Raw genomic sequence first — 20,701 nt, 5'->3', positions numbered from 1 at the left:
CTCTGCACCAAAGTCACCGATATGAATTCTAGAGAAACTTGTGAGCAAAGCAAATGACAATCTTCAGTGTCTACAGGGAAGTGCAGGTGTCAAAAAGTACCTGTGATGTCGTGTTGTTTGAAGGAGTCGCTGTAGATCTGGTGCTGATTAGGACAGTGTTTCTTCAGCCATTTGCACACATCCTGTTGGGTCCACAGAGCCACCGGCTTGGACAGCTTCACATACCCTGGCTGTTTAACAGACAAACAACATCAAAATTTAGGAACCATTCTCTCACAAACTTTTGCTGCTTCTGTTTTGAAAGCCTTTATGTACAGCTATTAGTAAAATATGGATACATCACTACACTTTTATGGGGCTTGGCCTTCCATCTGACTGATTTGAGACATTTACCCTCAAGGATCAATAAAGTATTAATCTTTTAAAGTAGAAAGAAGACACAAAACTCCAGGATAGTCAATAAAGAGACAATTATACAGTCTGCTGGGCAGACACTGTGGTGTACGACTGTCTCAATCTGTGTGTTAACTAACACTGCACCTTTTAGGCAACTGCTATACATGGCCTTAAAGTATGAGCTCCATGCTGAACCCCTGATCCATTTTGCTCATTGACAAGATAACCACATTCTTAACATGAAGAGAAAGGCAGCTACTTTGTATAATTCTACTTTGAATGGAAAGCAACAAAGACAAAAGAAGAATATGGACCTGACCAGATGGTTGGGAAGATGTGGACAATATGGTCTGTCTTTTTTTGCCATATGGGAAGAAATGGAAATCTGGCCCAGTCCTGAAATTTGTTTGTACCAAATTTCATGGCAATCCATTCAGTTGTTGAGACATTTCACTCAAAACCACAAATGTCAACCTCATGGTGGCGCTGGAGAGAAATGTCAGGGGATCACTAAAGTCATTAGGGTTCATCTTCTGGGCACCAAGAATGTCCTTACAAAATGTCATGGCAATCTATAAAATAGTTGACTTAAGTAAATCTGGACCAAAGTGGTGGAAGGAAGGCTGATCCGAGCATTGCTATGTAAAGCCACTATGAGTCAAACACTCCGGTAATGTAGTCGTTACAATGTGGTGAAAGTGAAACTTAAATCCAAACGGCACAAATGTATGACTTAACTTTTGATTTAACAAGTAGGTTATATTAGAATGCACGTCATTACATAGCTACCCTCACATACACGTATGTACGTAAACATGTCTGTATTGCTCTGTACTCTGGTTGCAAGATGCCGTTCTAGTTTATATACTTCAAAAGCAGGCAGGGCAGTAGCCTGCCAAAGGATAGCTCTTGAAAGTGCTGGCAATGCTTTTGATTTTGATTGAGGGGCTACTAAAATTACAAACACAGAGAGGTGATTAAAATTTCACATCCACTCCCCTCCACTTCAGCCTGCTCTCCGGCTGCAGCGTGGTGTGGCATAGCAATGGAAGCCCTTCTCTTCTCCACCCAAAGAAAGCAGAATAGCAGGTACTGGCAGCATTTCCTCTGCTTTGACTCCCCCCCCCACCCCCATCTCTCATCTCTCCCCCGTATTCAATCTTGCTCTGTCCCTGTCAGATCTATCACATTGACTTTCTCACTTCCTCTCCCCACATATTGTACTTCTCATCTCACCCATCTCCCTTTCTCTCTCACCTGTTTCTTATTATATGGTACTACCTCACTCTCTCCTCTGTGCCTCTCCACTGCGCCTTCCCACTCACTCTATATCTAGCATCCTAGAGAGAAAAAGAAATTGGGGGAGATGCACATGCTGGTTTGGGCACATGGTCTACATTGCTTGCAGGTAGGCGAAGTGACAGACAGCCAGAGCAAGCAGGTAGGCAGGTAGGCGAGGCCAATGGTCTTAATGCGATTGCTTGGCAGCCTGCGTGGATAGATCCTGAATCTGCAGGGAGGGGAGGGAGTGGTATCGCAGGAAGAAACCACATTAACCATTAAACACAGCTCAACTCAATGCTAATTAACCCCGACTAGGAGCCTGAGGCGACAAAAGAGAAAGGGAGGCCAAGATGGAGGAAGAGTGAGGGACAGAGCAAAAAGAAGCATGTGAGAACGGAGAGTTTGGAAGAGTAGAACTAGCAGGAGAGAAAGGAGAGGAGGCCAGGAGTGTGAAGGATGGCTGAACTGACAGATGAGGCAGAGGAATAAAGAGGGAGACTAGAAAAAAAAAAAAAAAAAGCTACTGCTCCAGAGTGGACTCAGCAGAGTTTGACACAGGGGACTCTCTCATTTTCCATGAACCCATTTGTGAGTCAATGGCCATCTGTGTTTTACATTCTGCACTGATTTAGCCCATAGCTGTGTTCCTGGGGCTGGTACAATAGGTGAGCCGGTGCCTTCCTGCCTGCCAGGCAGCCAACAGAGCCAAAGGGTGGAGAGAAAACAGCAGAGAGAAGAAAACAGGAGTACAATCATGCTCAAAGATCCGTGTTCAAGAGACTCTGGGCCAATTAGAGATTTGAGTGACAGCACAGGGGTGAGAAGAGAAGCCTGCTTTATTTCTAAATGGAATACATCTGGGAACAGGCAGACACACACAAACACACAAACACACACACACACACCCCACACACACACCCACATGTGCAGCCCAGGCACAGCAACACCTACACTGAAAAAAAAAAAAAAAAAAAAAACATGAATGCTATGTGTACACGCATGCAGCACAATCATACACACACAAACCATCCATTTGCCATATGTGCCAACACGCGTTCAGTGTCGTGCTGTCCTTGGCTTTAATTGATATCTGAAAGCCCAGTACGGCTCCCAGTATTCTTCATGTTACCTTAGCAACAGAGCAAGGACAACCTCAAAAATTAAAGACAAAGAATAAAGCCTTTGGGGAAAACGCACAACCCTAACATGAACCAGAGTCTGAAATAAACATCCACACATTAACGACCACAGTGGAAAACTATTACATACATAATGAAGCATGTAATCGCACTAACACTGATAAGCATTTAAAGATCCAATATGAATGCACTCAGCTAAATTAATCAAGAGGCAATAACATGCCCCCTTTGTGAAGACAGTGTTGGAATACAAAAAGAGCTGGGAATTAAAAGTACTGAAAAGCATTCCAGACACAAACACCATGTGACCGAGAGTGTGAATTTGGCAGCGGTGTTGTGTACAGCAGCAGTCGTTTCTGAGGAGAACAGCAACCCCCTTGTGTCATGGTTTTCATTTTGGCAGTGAGATTGTTAGGATGATGGTAGGGTCAAATGGCTTTACACTCAATTAAAAATGTTGACTACAGCGGAAATTAGCACATATAATGACATTGTTTTGTCAATAATTTACTGTATTTAGAATTAAACTGGCCACAAAGGCCTCATAATGTCAAATAGATTTCCGAGTTTTGTTTACTTCCCAGAAATAACTGAAATTGAACTTCAACCCTGGATATTTCCCATGACAAAAGAAGTGGGCAGAGTTCATTTATTGTGCAAATGCATACAAGGGCAAAATATTCAATAGCTCTTTGACAGCACAAGAGCTGTAGCTTTTGTGCAAAGCCATTACAGCTGTCTACCAGCCTTCATTAAGGGCAATAGTGTTTGTTGGATAAAGCACAGCTGTGTTCAAAACAGTGCAATTTCATTTCGTTGTTAAAAAGCTTAAGAAAAACAAGAATATGCAATCGCACACTGCAAAGTGCATTAGAAAAAAGGGGCAAGCTCAGTTCCTACACATATAACAAATTTAACTCCATTTCAAAGAGACTAGAGGTGTAATGTATGTTTCATGAGGCAATCTAGTTAGTGAAGTAGATTTTTTGAACTCAGATTTTAATTGAGATTTTTTTTTTTTTTTAAGATTTTAAAGTCTGGTATTTAAAGAAAGGAAGTAAATTCAGTCATATAGATTTTATATAGACTTTTTCTATGTGTTTTAATTGTTACAATAGTAAAATATAACTAAATGATAATAATAAATATAAATAAAACATGGCAAAGGCCATGGTTAAAAAGAAAAATGATGATGTTCACACATGAAAACCTTGTTAAAAGTCCCATGTTTTGTTTATCCATCAATCAAAGTTTAACCATTAAACACATCACTATGATCAATCAAACAGATTGTTGAACAGCTACATCGATAAACACTTAAAAAGACCTTACATCTTCTTCCAATTACATCCCGGTGTGTTAAAAACTTTTTTATCAAATGTCTGCATCACAAACTGCAGCCTTTCAAATGGTCACACAGTTGAACCAACATATCATCTGTTGTATGAGACTGCATTAGTTTTAATTAGGTGTACCTAATAAACTGACAACAAGGGAAACTAAAATAAGGTGCAGAAACAATATGAGTTGTCTTGCAGTAAGTGTGCTGTTTAGTTTTTTACTCTTCCATGTGGAAGTTTGTGGTTACTTTTCCACCCTTAATTCTATCACATTATAAGAGTACCAGAGAAACTGCAGGGTTGCATTAGACTGTGATCCTTTCCTTATATATTGAACTTGCTTATGTTATACCAGTGAGATTCACTGTGACATACCACCCTCTAGTGTCACAACTAGGCACTGCTACCACGTTTGAATGTGACTGGGCAGAAAAGCTCTGAGAGGAGGAGGGCTACAGTCATTAGTGTCATATTGACTGAGTGAATGGCTGTTTGAGACACGGAGCCCTGTGTCGTCTGCCCTATCTCCACTGCACAGCTAATTAACAGCTCTGGCATGCTCTCTCTCACTTTCTTTTCTCTCTGCCTCGCTCTATTTCTCTCAGCCAGAGCTGGCAGGAGATGAAAATTCCCTGTATTAATTAATCTGTTACATACAGGAATGGGGATGAAACCGAGATATGCCTATGTGTGTGTGTGTGTGTGTGTGTGTGAACGGGGCAGACTGGAGTCCAGAGAGCTGTGGATGGCTGACTGAGAATAACACACTACAGGATAAATTAATAAGCCCTCATAAGGAGCCTCTGTTTGAAATTGGATTTACAGGGAGTGCCAACTTTACTCAGGCACATAAAAGAAAGTACACAAGACCTCTTCACAGTCTCTGACCTTGGGATTTGGCAGGGTCCATAAAGCATTGCAGGGTGTGTTAACACCAAACAAAATATATTCACCTTAGGCCTGATATCGATTACGACTGAGATGAGCTGATTTGCTATGGATGTTATAGCCCTCCGCTGAGTCTAAATGCTAGTTTTATGCCTTGTGTTTAATCTATGGCTAAGCCTTGGCTCAATTACAAATCCAGCCAGGCGTAGGATTTAGATTTAATCCAATATTTAAAAATTAACACAAACTGATAATGTGATGAACTGAAATGACCTACAGTATACCTTCCCACGGGCTGGCACTAAGGTCTGGATTTATTACGTCCTTACATTTATTAAGAGCTAATCATTAAAATAAGTACTTACGCTGGACATGAAAACCAGATCTTAGTCTTAGTCAGCAATCCTGACAAAACTGCCATTCTACATAATTATAGTCTTTATGGACTTGATTTACTGAATTTTTGTCAAAGAGAAAATCTCACTCATAACTTCACTCCAGACACACAACACTAAGGCTGACAGCTCCGGCAACTAAATTATTTCAGCTAATACACTACTTCCTCCAGGGCTTGGCTTCTGCTTCAAACTGAGCAATGCTGAGATATGAAGTTACATGATGATGCCTGCATAAACCACACAGCATAGATAGTATGTCACAGATACAGTGTTTTTGTTTTTGTCACCTCAGAATCATCACATAGCATCTTATAGATACAGCCCAATCCGGAAAGACGAGAGCATCTCCACTATCTTTAAGTGTGTATGTGTGTCTGTATGTGTATGCAGTATGTACTGTATGTGTGTGTTTGCACTAAGTGAACCCAGGCCTGGCTGTCTGTTTGGTATGTCAAAGGCTCTGGATCCAGGGCTTACGCAGAGGACTGTGTCTGACTCAAAGTACTTCCACTTGCATTGACTGACAGCTGATTACCACAGATTTTACACAGAGAAAAGAGAATCAGAGTGTGTGTGTGCATCAGGAGCTATCACTCCTGTCTCCTCCCACTGTCCCTACCACGGTCTATTTCTGGAGAGGAAGTAAGGAATTTATTCTGCGTTGCTGATGATGGGTCCTTTGATCTATTATCAGAAACACTGAGGAAGAGTTGAGTTGCAGCCTGAAACAACGGCTTGTCTTTCCTTATTTATTTCCTTATTTATATTATAACATGGGGGATTATTGTATTTAAGTGGGCTGTTGTTTTGTTTTGTGTGTGGAAAGCAGCCAGACAATTTGCAATTTGACCACAAAAACAATCAAGTTAGCACTAAGTAAGGATGTTATAAAGAAACCACCACAGTGCAACCAGGCCCTCAGCGTGAATTCTCTGTCTGGATGAGGCCAATTTGTAGCCGGTGGCTCTGTGAAGCTAAGTTAATTATGCTAACACTCCCACAATGACAACATGCCAATCTTTAGCATGTATAAGGCTTACCATAACCAGCCTAGTTAAGGGTGTTAGCATGCTAACATTTGTTAGAACTAAACACAAAGTACAACAAAAAGTGACAGGATTAGTTTTGCAGGTAGTGGTCATTAAACGAAGCAACTTAGATTTGTCAGATGGACAGAAACATAATTTAAAATGAATGCTAGCTTTGCTATTTTGCTACGTATCTGCTGGATGTGTAAATAAACAACTGTTTAAAAACAATGTAAGCGTATGTTAGCATGTTAGCCACAATAACTTTATTATCACTTCGATGTAATAGCTTTGCTCTTTTGCTACGTATCTGCTGGATGTGTAAATAAACAACTGTTTAAAAACAATGTAAGCGTATGTTAGCCACAATAACTTTATTATCACTTCGATGTAAATTTTTTTGTTTACAGCTTCTGCTGCCCCAAAGTCAACTGTCTTACTAATAGGATCCAATTCAGTGTAACATTAACCTGTAGCTGTAACTGGAAACGCAAAGATGTTAAATCATTTGTGATGGGTGTGAAGTGATCAGGCATAAAGTTGATTTCACTGATGCCAACATTTTCACTGTGCAGGGTGCTTTTGGATCGGCTCTTACCCGTGTCAGCTCAGACTCAGAGACAGAGCGGTGTGGCGGGGAGCGGCGCTGATACATGGGGGGGCTGACATCCTGGTAGCTCGGGCTGTCGTCGTCCAGCAGCACAGCCCCCGCATCCACGGACTCCTCCTCTTCCTCCAGTTGTGATGTCACATCCTCTGGGCACATCTGGCGGTCGATGCCATTCTGGCTCAGGTTGCAGTGAACAGCTGTGTGGAGAAGGCAAAGATTAATAACTTGATGAGAGGAGGAAATGGGTACAATCAGATTTTTTTTTCCGGAACCATAAATTAAATTAGTGCTTAGTAAATATACCTTTTATGTATCCAAAGAATTATAGTAAATTGACATAACATTTTTATTACTTTGGTTATAGTTAATTAAATAAAGTTGTATTTTATGGAAGAAATGTTTAAACATAAATGCCTTTCAGTACTTTGACTTCCAAATATGATATGTTTAATGGTGTCCCGTATATTTTTAAAGGATCTCTTATGTAAGGTGCTTTCCCACGGCTTCATAATTTCCTGTTACTGGGAATACTGGTGAAAATTCCATTGGTGTGCAATGCAGCGTGGAAAACCCGCGGGTTCTCCACACTAAATGCTATACTGCAAAGATTTCACTAGGTGGCAGCAAATCATGCTACATGGTGGATAAGTTGCTCTCGAAGCTGTGTCACAATTCAATTCTACACACTAATGCAATACAGTTTTCCAGAGTCAACACATTTGAATGTAAGTCCACATTTATTCAAAGCCCAGATTTATCATGCAGCATGGAGCTGGGACACATATTTATCAGACATAAATATACAGTAATGCAAATCAAATACAGTAGGTTTGAGTAGATTTTGTGGATGTTACTTACTTACATAAAATTAGCAATTTTAATCATTCAAAAGACAAAAGACAGAACTACTGCATCTTATTCTGCAGTTTTCAGTCCCTTTACATTGATGGAGCTATCGACTTTGTGCCATCATAACCCAGGATTGATAGCCACGCGCTGCAGGAGCAGGTTTCGCCTTCAGCCAATAAAAAAAAAGGCTGTTTGGTGAATTTGATTCTTGTTGTGTTTTGTTAAAGAAAAAAAACACTTCAGCAAAATCTCTCCTTGATCAGGGATTAATTTATAAATCCATATAAAACTCTTACTTTGTTATGACAAACTGGCAAGTTACAGTCTCAGGCAGACCATTTGAAAATGACAGCAGGCTTTAAATATTGTACCCATATGAAACTGATTGTTTGGAGCCTGTATACTAAAGACTGTAGAATTCAAGACACCAAGGACAAAAGCCTCATATCAGCAGAAGGCTTGTATAACTTCTTATAAACTTGCACCGTGCTCCTGTGCCATTTCCTCCATAAGGTGATTATTTTTAGTTTTGTTTTTCATTGGAAGTGTCAGACTCCGGCACTATTTTAGTCACATCAGGCAGTGATGCAGGCACAGAAGTGACAGCTAGCAGTGAGTTGTGAGGTGCCACTGAAATAGCCCATTTGTCATCATGAAAAGACCCTTTTCATCACACCTGAAGGCTGCTGTGGTTTCTACTTCAGCAGCTGATTACAGGTCATAACAACGTTTTTCAAAGGCTGCACATTTTGCTTTGCTTAATGATCTAAAACAATGACTGCACTTGAAAACACAAATGCAGAGAGGATCTGCAAAAAAAAAAAAGCACATAAACACATTCACACGTTAAGACACAACAGCTATTAATGGTCTGTCACAAAACACTGTGTGACTTTCACTGCCTGCTATTGCTGGCAGTGAAAGACATGAATGCCTAAGTTAAATAAATGTAAGAATGTCCCTGATTGACAAATTGGCACTGGCTAGGACTTTAAAAAACGTCAGACAAAAATTTCAGTCTGTTTGCTTGCAGAGCGGCAAACCCAGGAAAACAGCCAATTAGGAACTTATTTCAGGCCACTGTCACCGACCAATTACAACAACTCTGACACTGTTCAGGGTGAAATGAAGCAAGACAATAACAACAGGTACAACATCTGTGGTGTCATTCCACATAACAAGAGCAGGAGTGTGAAAAGCTACCGTAGGTGGTCCTGTCCTCCTCCTTCGACATGCTCCACGCCTGGGAAACAGACGGGGAACTAAATATGATTCTGTGAACAAATGCACTGTTTGTCAAAGAAAACCTCCCAGAGAAACATACTCCCCCCCGTGACCTTAAATCACACCTCCCTCTCAGAATTGCATTGAAAATGTTTCAGCCCCAATTTTAAAAACCACTTCGCTTTGCTCTCATTGATTATTCTGGGGACAGAGGAGTGTGTGTTATACACATACTGTCACAGAGCACTGAACCCTGCACAGGTTTCTGTTGGATGATTCAAAGTGGAGATGTAGGAATTCGTTCTTCAGAATTCATTACAAGTCTGGCTGTATTTCTAGTTTTGTTTTACTTTGTCCTGTTCCAATACATTTCAAAGGGAATAGTTGCTCTTTTTATTCCACATATTCATTTGAGAGATACAGTTATTTGTTACTTTTTTGATCAAGATTATAGCTAAAATACACATGATAAGCTCACAAAAGACAATAGATTCTTAAAGATTAAACCAGTGGTTTCCATCAGTCTTTTTGGCCTGTGACACCTTATGAAAAAGCAGCTCCGATTGGGCCACATATCAGAGTTGTAAGCAGTTCAAGAAAGATTTCCCCTCTGATCATCTCAGATGGTTTCAACTAAATTCTGTTTGAGGATCAAAGAGGTAAAACTCTCCAATAATTTACAAAAAAAAGAAAACTGAAGAAAAGTAATCAATTCAATGTAGAAGAACTGTTTTTTTCTTTCATCTCATAACCTGTCGTTTTTAATCTTGTGAACCCTTTGAGGGGGCACAACCCCATGGTTGGGATCCAAGTGCTGTGTATGAAATAGTTCCTGGAAAACTAGCTCCACTTCAACCAGCTGCAACAGCACTGATGCATCGTTATTAACAATCTAACAATGTAAATATAATATCAGTCAAAGGGAGAATTACTCTGCATAATGGGTACTCTTCGATACTTTAAGTACATTTTGCTGATAATGCTAGAACACTTGAGTAAAATAACCGAGTACTTCTTCCACCCCAGAAAATCAGTTTTCTTACTCATTAGTTTTTCTTTGAGAAGTTGAAAGAGTATGCAGAATTGATGAAAACATCAAATACAATACTCAACTGAGTATTTATCAGAATAACACTGACTAACAAGGTTTAACTGTAGACAGATGGAGCATAGTTTTCTAGTATCAGAAATATGGCACAGCTGCAAACCTGCTCAGTTTTGATCCCTGATAAGAAATAGGGGCCCTGATACGCCCCATTTAAACCGTAGAGAGAATATACATGAGTGGTCCTTGTTTTAAACAAAGCCAACTTGAGATGCGCAGCACGAAGCATTGCTCCCTCTCACTGCCTCTTTATTCCTCTCTCCTCTCCTCCCATCTCACTCTTTCCCCTCTCCTCCTCGCCCCGTCTCAATTCATGACTGTGTGCAACCACTCTGGAGGAGAAATGAATTATACATCTTTTGCTGAGAGCATTTGAACAATGCTACAAACAGACTGAAGGGATAGAGGGTTAGATGGATGACAAGATGATGAGAGGGGTTAGGGAAGTGGCAGAACACAACACAGAGAAGAAGGACAGTTGCGCTGCTCTCTATCCTTTAAATGGAGGAAGGGTGGGTGGATGGGGGGGCTTGGAGATAGAGAAATGCTTTTTTTTTTTTTTAAACGGCAACAGTTACTATAAATAGCACCATTACATTCTTCCCTCTCTCCTCCCTGACATGCGCCGTGCAGCGAGGGAAGAGAGGTAGATGAGGGAGGATATCTGCTTCCTTTCACTACTCCCTTTTTTTTTCTCTCAATGAGATTCAGTAAAATGGGGGGAAACGAGAGGAGAAAATGAATGAAGCACACATGGAGATGTTAAAGCACAGCGCCATCCCTGCACAGCCAAATGCATTCCTATTATCGAGATGGAGGTTAATAAAGAATTGGATAAGCCTTACATAACTCTGTCTCTCTTAATTACGGCACATGGTTTCAAACAAGGAGCCATTGCCAACCAATTGAATCTGAAAAATACCAGCTGACAAGAACATTGTGTATGTCTGCATGTGGGGGAGCATATAATCAGGATATACGGCTTAATCAGTTTTGTCTTTCATTATTACACTGGGACTGTGGACCAGATGAGAGCCGCTGGAAAAAAAAAACAAAAACACATTTTGATAGCCGAACAGGATTTGAACCTTCAGTGTCTCTGTTCCCACGACTGAATCTCAACCAACTATTCTGAGATCTCATCCATCCAGAGAATACTGAATATGGAGTTGTTTTTGTTTGGCTTTTCTTTTTTTTTCATCATTGATTTAAACAGTGAAGCTTTGCTGGACATGTTCATGCTCTTTTTTCCAAGAGGGCCCTGTTCACACCTACACAGCAACACACACTCGCATCTGAAAGCTGCCCAGTCAACCCCAGTCTGATCTGTTGGCCACCTTCCAGTCAATAAGCCTGCTTCTTTTGACTTTCAGTTACCATTGCCCCGGCTATTATGACTTAGCTGCATCAACTCTCCCTGAGAGGATGGTAAATATTCACATGAAGCCTAACTCTACATTATTCTAATACTCTATACAATTCACATTAAATTAGTCTGCATGTTAGACATTGCTCTAAGGCTTGCTTGCTTAAGGAAGTACAGATTTTATGCTCACTGTAACTCAGTTGCAGCGTACGTTTGATCTGTTTCATAGAAAATGCAGGCAATAAACTGTGAGGTTTCAGTGAGTCAGATCACTGAATAGGCATGTGAACTGTACACTCAATAGAGTTAATAGCAGGGGGCAAATACTGGGCCAGACATGTCTCCCTGTCTTACCATAAAACTACACCCATGGCAGAAACCCAGTCAAAAGAAAATGCACATTTCAAACTGGGGCAATGGGAGAAGCCAAACACTATTTTTCTGTGCTAACTCCAGAGTCTGTGCTGCACAGCACAAGCTGGTTCAAAGTGAAACCAGTAGTGGGTCCATAATCAAAAGTGAAGTTTGCTCTGTGTGGGCGCTCAAGCTCATAGTGATCTCCTTCTCTTTGGCTGACTCTCAAAGTGGAGCAGAATGAATTGTTTGTGAGCAGAATCAACTGTATGACCCAGAAACAAAGCCTGGAGAAAGAGGGCAGGGTAAGCCAGGCCAGATGACTGTGGAGAATGTACAAACTCTGTACTGCTGCTATGAGACCTTTGCTCTCTTGCCTGCTTCCGGGACATTTACTAGAAAGGTGAGGCTAATCACCATCCGCCAATACTCACGCACACAGGCCGGGAAGGACGTGGGTGCATTCATTCCCCCACCAAACCAACTGTGCCAACAGATGCTCTTGGGAATTTGAAGAGGTGGTCTGGCACCAAAACTGGCAGGATCTTAGCATAATGACATTTCAGTCATCCACGCAGCTGTTACTCTTTTTATATGTTAACAGTGGCTTAGAGCTGAATCAGAAATCAGTCCCTGTCACATGGCTGAGAAAAATAATAAATAAATAAAACTCCAATCTGAAAATAACCAAGAAGTTCAGAAATGAATATGTTGATTGGTGCATATTTTTCACTGAGCTGGTCAGCACCCTCCATCTGTAATGCACGCATACACACATGCACACATTTGTATGCATCCACAATCATGTACGCAACCCACTATCCTACACAACCCTGCATGCGCGCACACAAAGTTGAACACACAAACTGCAAAAAAGCCTTCTTAACGCTGCATGCATTGCTGATTCACACCCAGTCTGAGAAACCAGAAAACCTTGCAAATGTACATGGGGTGTCAACTGAGTCCATCCACTGCTCTCCAAATTAGAACAAATGTGAGAAGAGTGTGTGAATATGCGAGGAGAGTACGTCTGCTCAGCTGTCTACCCTGAGGACCTTGGAAAGAGAATCTCCATCAGCGGGGGACAGAAGACACAGTCAGATCCTTGTTACATGCTTACTAAAGTACTAATTAGAATATCTTTGAAGGGTAGAAAGAGAGCGAGAGAAGCACATCGCCTGGAGTATCGGATGTTTTGGACAGGAGCCTGTAGGAAGAGCTTGCTGCTCAGTGAGATTAAATTCAAGAGACAGAGGAGATGTGCATGTATGGTTGATCTCTTCTTTCTCGTTTATTCATTTTCAAAGCCCTTCGGAACAAAACTCTCTCATGGGGTCTTAGTTTGAATCTAATGCTTAATTTTACTGAGGAGCACACTCTTTGGATATGACCTTTAACAGCAGTGCCCTCACATCATTACGGCTGTGTATCAAATCTCAATAAGTTTCGGTAGTGTTGCGTGTTGAAAGCTGTCAAGTGCCAAAAACTGGGATCGAATGTGTGTTAAACTTGAATCTCAAGTTTAGCTTGTTTTTGCTAAATGAAAAGTGATTTTGTAGAAAAACCTTTTTTGTTCCTAAAAGTAGATCTTATTGCAGCAGCATCAGTCTCGAAAAGCTTCATACAATCAAAGCCCTAAACTGGAGATACTTAATTTGTTGAGCAGATGCAGGTCTTTCTAAGCACAGTTCAGGTTTCTCTTTATTCCCACCTAAAGCTGGCACTTACAGCTTTCTAGTATTGGCCAATGAGCAGCTCCGCTGGAGCAATGATGAGTTAATTGTGCTGCTCAAGAGAACCTCAGTATGTCTTTGAGCTTGAAAAGCTCTTGAGTTTAAGTGGAGCTGCAAAAACAAAGGGTAGAATTAAACTACCAACTAAAAAATGAAGTTAATGTTATGTTCTGCTCAGCAAGAGAGGCTATGTGAAATGCAAAGTGCCACTCTTAACAACATGTTAAAAGAATGACAAGTGTTGTAGCACTCTAAAGACTTGTTTCTTTTCAGTGTCAGACAGAATGGGTGCTGCTGCTTTCAGAGGAATGAGGGCACATGGTTATGTAAGCTAGGTATTCCACTTCGTGCCGCACATGGTTTAGGTGTTTCTGTTTCAAACACGGAAATAAGTAGGGCATCACTCTTGTTACCCTGGCTGATCCGTGAGTTATTAGTAGACCTGCCGTTCATGGCTTCACCTGCGACATTAAAATTCATGAGGCGGCTCTGCAATCTGATTCAAGAGGCTCAGGTGAATCTCGGTGGGTCAACTCGGTTGTTGTCGCTGGATTTGAAAGCATAAATCTGAATGAATTTGTTGCCACAGCATGCTTCATTAGGGGCTGAGTTCAAAGTGCTGCAGGTAAAACGCAGATTATTAGTGCTTAAGCTTACATTCTGTCAGTTTAATGTGGTTTAACTTAACTATTAACTTAGTCTACTATGTGGAGTATGCAGGCTTAGCAGGTTACTGCAACAAGGGTTAAATCCAAGCCTGATGTATAAGCTTAGCCTGGTAATATACATGTAATGACCCATTATTAACAAGACATGACATCTGGAGGAATTCTTGTCAAGGTCCTTTTAGGCTTAATGGCTTTAGTGCATTCATTAGTGCATTCAATGCTGACAGGAGAATAGTGTTTGTCTTAACTGACTGGCACAACAGATTAAGGAACACAAGGAACTATTGGAGGAGTAAAGTGCATTGAAACATTAAGGCGGCATATAATTAACATGAAACATGCAAGAAAGTGTTCACTTAAAAGCCTTAAAAGATTCTTTATTTGGCATAATTGCATGTTTGATTTTTCCTCATATACATTCATTAAGTTAGCTTACGTGTTCATATGTCTGCTGTTGAGACGAGTACTGACTGCATGGCTAACTATCAAAGTGAAGTCATGTAACGAGTTAACCAACCAGCTAGACTCTCTGTGGGGCTCTTAATTCACCCTGACATCCTATCAAAAGTTAACTGTGCTCAAACTTCACAGACTGCCCTCTGCAACCCCCGAGGCCCGATCAGCTACGATTGGTTGGTCCTGTGTCAAGCAGGCGCAGATGTGCTCGGCTTTGAACATTCCTCAGCTGCAAAAAGCGCGAGGGAGGATAAGAACGAAAAGGTGAGAGAGACAAAGTGAGAAGGGGTGAAAAAAAAAAGTTGTAGAAGGAGAGAAAGTGAGAATAAGATAGACAAAATGAGTCAGTGAGACAGAGCTGGAAAGAAAAAGACAGAGTGAAATGACCCACTTTACAGCGCAAACACACATGAGCTAAATATAACTGCTGTTCACTTTGGCTCACCATGAAGCATGTATCCCAGGCGTAACGTTGTTAAAGCTGCTTCAAAGGCCGACGGTAAAAGGATGACATAAATAGACCGTCTTAATTTAGAGTAACATCTATTAATATTTGATAAGAGACACAAACTTCCACTGTTTGGCCACCACAACAGGAACTATTGCAGACAAAGAGGCAAAGTTTTTGATTTCATGGGGCATCATCAGTCATCATCTTTCACTGGGGGGCGGATTGTATTGAAAAGTCAATTTGGTTTCCTTCAGTTCTCCACCAGATTGTGGATCATGCAACTCATCCTCAGCAGTCCAGCCTTTTTGTTCCTGTCTGCCTGACACGTTATGACCTTTTGCCTTTCTCTTCTGTCTTTTGGCCTGCCTTGCCCTTTTAGCTCTCATTGTTCCAAACTTTTTTATTTCTGTTTTAACCATCGACAAAGCAAACCTTTGCTTTTACCATTGCTTTTTCATGAGTCTGAATCACGCTTTTGAGTCCTCTACCTATCTTACTGAGGCATTACAAGGTCCTCAGTACCTCAGCAACACAGATTATATACTCCATGTATACTTCTGCACTTAGTACTGCACTAGTATCTAATTTTAACACTTTATATCAGATAGCTGCATCCTGATAGCTCCATCCTCTTCTTCTTGCTTCACAACTATACACCCTATGATACAGTATATAAACACATCTTTTAACTGTACAAATCTCAATCCAACTCCACCTTCAAAGATGTCAAAGAATCAGCTCTGCAGCTCTGCTACACCATGCCACATAATGACTGCCTTCACCTGACACTGACTCCCTCCATCTGTGCCCAGTGTAACATTACTGACACACAAACTGTCTCAGATCTGCAGCTTCAATCAGTCAGCAGAATGGAGCCAAGAGAACTTCACGGTCATCAGGGACTGGAGCTGACACACTGCCAAGTTTCTGCACTCAACACAACAGGGAGCTAAATGTTGCAGAGTATTCACAAAAAGCACAAAGGTCGACATTTGTGAGAGAGAAAAGAGGCGCACAAAAGACTGGAAGTGCTTTACAGAGGTGGAAAGAGCAGTGAATGACTGGAACATTCAGCAATATGTGCATCTTCCCTTGGGTTTAATTTGTCCGATGTTCATACTTCATGAAGGTCGATAAAGATAATGTGTGGAGTAGGTTTTGTTCTGTCCTGCTTGGTGACACAGACAAGGACTCACAATGTCAGTCAGGTTAACACTGCAGTCCTAAACAGAGACTAGATGCTGCTGTGAATTCACCTAAAACAAAGACAACACAAAGCCGCCCTCCTCTAACCATTATGCCCTCCCTCATCTGCATATCCATTGGATCTGAATGTGGACACCTATTCCTTCTTTCATCACACAACCTGCGAATCAGAGTGTGTCAAGTGCAAAAACAGCATATGTCAAGGAATTCAACTTGATTGAGCTGTCACACAAAGCATCCTGAGGCTACAGATGTTAACAAAGTGAATTAGAAGTGTCAGTGCAGGTGTGACAACATGACTAACAGCCAATGACATTTACAGCTGGGGAGATTTAAAAACGCTGGACTGATTTTCTATTGTTTTAGTGCTGATGATCATCCCTGGTGATTTCGCCAGGAGACAGTCATTCACTGCTTTGCTTGGTGCGCTTCACATGGTGGTTCATCACAGTGACATATCTTTGGGCTCCTAAACCGAGGTCTGGATGAGAGTGAGAAAAAAAATGTTAAAAGAGGAAAGGAGAAACATTAAAACAGTACGTTCACTTATCTTCCAAACTATTGTCAAACGTAGGCTATCTATCAAATTAAATGCAGGGGACACAGACAAAGAGCCCACAGAACTAATTTTAGAAAAGGAAGAGAATGGACAAGTGTTTACAAAACAAAATCACTGAAGTGAAAGTTCTGTTACAAAACTTCAATGTTAGGTATCTTTGCCCAATTTTAAGGGGGCATATGGAAATCCTGAAGCTTTTTTAGTGGGTATGTGGTTTACCTGTGTGTAATGTGTGTAAGATAGAAGACTAAGAAACCAGCAAATATTCTGCTGTTAAAAAGACTTATTGTTTCAGGTTTACTTCTTAAAGTATACAACAGAAGTGAAAAAAGCTAACTTGTTTTATATGCCTAACATTAAATTTATTGTGCCTTTTTGCTTTCTGGTTGTGATTTGTTGCCAACTTTTTTGGTATTTTTACCTGTGCAAGTTGAGCGACATGAGTCCACTCCCACAAACCGTGTTGAAACTAAGTGAAAACAAGTGCTACATGAAAACAAAGCGTCTGTCAGATGCAAGCCCTGCTGGTTTTACCTTCCCTTGGATGCTTTTCTCTCAAGCTGACAGCCAGACACAGTGATGCAAGCTGAGCCAGCTGAAAGCTCTCAGTCCAGAGGCAGATCCAATAGAATCGTAATGAGCAAACCCCTGACATTTGATAGACAGATTCATCCAGGAGCTTGCAGTTTACAGTGTATTAGTCCTGCGAGAGAGTCTCTGTAAGTCTGTTGATAAGAAATAAAAGTCTAATTGGTGAATGTTGACATGGCCACAGGACAAGCCTGTGTCCACTATTACATTTTTTCTATTTTTTATTTTGTGCTTAGTGCTCATTCTAAATTCCAGGCAGCAGCACTTTAGCATGCTACATCTATAACGGCTATAGGTCCACCCAAGGGATGATTACACAACACTGCTCTCCTATGACATTTGCTACATCTTCTGTCATCTTAATCCCATTCACGCTGAGTGAGGTTGGGGAGATGCTCCTTCACCGTAGCAGCTCCTGATTAACTTGACTAAGATGTAATCCTATTCCACCAACTGAAATAAACATGTTTATTCTACCAATTCTATTCCTGGGCTATATTCCGGGGCTGGTTGTGAGATGAGTTTTCTGAATGGGTGCACAGGCAGGCAGAGCGGGGCAGGACATATCAAGGAGGCTTGATGCACAGAGGCAAGAAAGGAGGAGTGAAATGAACAACCTCAGCCACAGGGGTAAACACTGCTGTGGCTGGACAGGAGGTCCAGTTCTTGGCTCTCTTCTAAGTTTGCGTGTATCTGCATAAAGTCCATGCTTCCTTTACATGTTTGTTTGTGTCTATATGAAGCCCTAGCTGTTCACTGTTGCTCTAAGGTCACATAGGCTTTTTTTATAACCCGCCTACAGTGACATTAAAATGACATAAGCATTCATAAAAGCTTTAGGTTGCTTTCAGACTGAAAACAACACTGCATGCTACAGGCTGGGAGGTTAAGATTCATAAGATGTAACCATAACATTCCTGGTTTGATTCCAGCAGGGACCTTTGTTGCATGTCATACGCTTCTTACTGAAAAAGATTATACTGAACAGCACGTCATTATAAACATGATACCATGTTAGCATGAGCATGTTGCCACAGGTGCAGATGAGAGGATATAATATCAACTGGTAAGTCCAGTTTTAAGGCTTATAAGATGGCAAGACAATGCACAACAGTTCATACTCCTTCTAGGAAACAATGGAAAGTTACCACAGCAGGATTAACTTGCTCCTTCCAGGGAGAGTCAACTGAAAGTTTCCATCATTCACCTGCTGGCCCTACTCCACCACCATCAGCCTCTAGACTCCAGGGGATCCTACCATATCTCCCATCTTCACTGGGCCCAAAGATTAAAAAAATTGCTACCTCAATAAAAATTATCATTATCAAATTTGCGACATTCACACCCTCCTCACGCAGCGATTGGTGATAAAGGATTTGAACTTCTCTTTCAAGTTCTCTTTTCAGTTTTTTACACAACTTTTCACGTGTACCACCATGTGGAACACTATGAATGATTTCCAGACTCTGAAAACATTTGCGGGCATCGTCATATTTAAACAATATCGCATCTCCCCCCTCTCTATGAGGACTTGAGGCAGAACAATCAAAATCTTCGTCATCAGGAGCCTTTGTCAATTATGGAGTGTGACTGCAGTGTCGTGCCTAATTAGTTCAATCTAAAGTGATATGAATCTGTATTTGTATCTGAGACTAGTTTTCTTTTTGTGACTGCATATGAACCACTAATGCTCATGCACATGAATGTGTAGGGGCCTCTATTGAAGCCCCACAACTTCGCTAACATCGATGATGAAATTAGTCTCAAAGAGGGTATCAGATTCACTGTCCAACACGCTCATGATGCAACTATCCTCAAGACTCTTGTCTCCTGTCTTATACTGCTTGAAGGTAAAAGAGTTGCATCAGGGAAAGCCAAACAATCTCTGACACACCAATACAAAATCTCCTTCTGAGCCCAGGATTTCCTTTCCAGCTAGACTTGGAAGTGGTATTCAAACACAAAGAAGATGCTTCCACAAGGGAGTAAGGCTCCTTAAACAGATTATGTTGTAGAATTTGAACTAAAAGCAGCTATTATTAAATTTTCACACCATTTATAGACTCTGATTAAACCTTGCTCTTGAGTGTAAATCAAACCATTTGCCAGCTTTAAGCATCATCAGTACAGTTCTGCATACATTTATGCACTGTTTTGTTTTGTTGCACACAGACTAAATGTGCCAAACACATGAAAGTTAGTAGGTAAAAGTTCTTTCCAAAGTAAAGCTCATATCGGAGTAGACAGTCTCCAAAGTGCTGGTTTCTCAAAGAGCTTATTGTCTTCTCATGTGTTGTAAATTATGAAATAGCTGACCTATATTCTCTGTCTTCGAGGGGTTGGTGGAGCACTGGAACAGAAAACAGTGACACGGCAGAGTTGTGATTTCTCTCAAACTTCACAACTTAAATCAAAAGAGATGGTGCTGCAGCGAGCTTCGTCCCATCCACGGGGACAGCTTTGCTTGTACCACAGAGAAATAAACAAAACCAGTTTTAATTAGCGCCGATCTAAAAAAGGAAAACGGGACTTTTTAGCTAACTGTGGCAAATTTAGAAATGTGTGTGTGCTCTGTCCTTCTGGATCCTTGTCTCCAGTAAGAAAATATCACCTAAGAGGGAAGACAATAGAAATACAGCAAAAATAGGATGATACTTGACATTCTCGTCCATGTTTTACTTGACATAAAAATTACTTGATTGACCACATAATCACTGATTCATTTACTGTCAGTGAACTAAAATAAATAATATTATACATCCTGTGTTGGGAGAAATATTCAGATTTTGTACTTATATAAAGGTACTAATACAATAAAGTATAAATACTATAAATACTATTACAAGTAAGATTTTTATTCAGAATCATACCTAAGTAAAAGTACATACATATTAGCAGCAAAATGTACTCAGTCTCTCTCGCTGAAGTAAAGGACTATCATCACTGTCCTCAAGGGGAAAGTATTTCAAAGTATAATATTTCAGCTACAGTACAGTATAGGGCTGTATATGATGTTTTGGCTGCTCTAGCAAAATCTGACCTTGTGTGTTTAGAGG

At 40.8% G+C, this 20,701-nt stretch overlaps 1 protein-coding gene across 4 annotated transcripts in view; it reads right to left on the bottom strand.

The window, feature by feature from the left end:
• The window catches only part of samd12 (sterile alpha motif domain containing 12), an 85,911-nt gene that overhangs the window by 62,590 nt on the left and 2,620 nt on the right, over positions 1-20,701 (bottom strand). For all 4 annotated transcript variants that reach the window (XM_041053335.1, XM_041053338.1, XM_041053334.1 and 1 more), the window contains exons 2-3: positions 7,072-7,280; positions 101-230 (exon numbers count right to left, since the gene is read on the bottom strand). In XM_041053335.1, the coding sequence (XP_040909269.1) occupies positions 101-230; positions 7,072-7,280 (339 nt within the window). The remainder of the gene's footprint in view (positions 1-100; positions 231-7,071; positions 7,281-20,701) is intronic.

The sequence above is a fragment of the Toxotes jaculatrix genome, chromosome 13, assembly GCF_017976425.1.
Source record: "Toxotes jaculatrix isolate fToxJac2 chromosome 13, fToxJac2.pri, whole genome shotgun sequence".
Taxonomy (NCBI): domain Eukaryota; kingdom Metazoa; phylum Chordata; class Actinopteri; family Toxotidae; genus Toxotes; species Toxotes jaculatrix.
The sequence above is the reverse complement of the archived record's forward strand: the minus strand, read 5'-3'. Positions and strand labels throughout refer to the sequence as shown.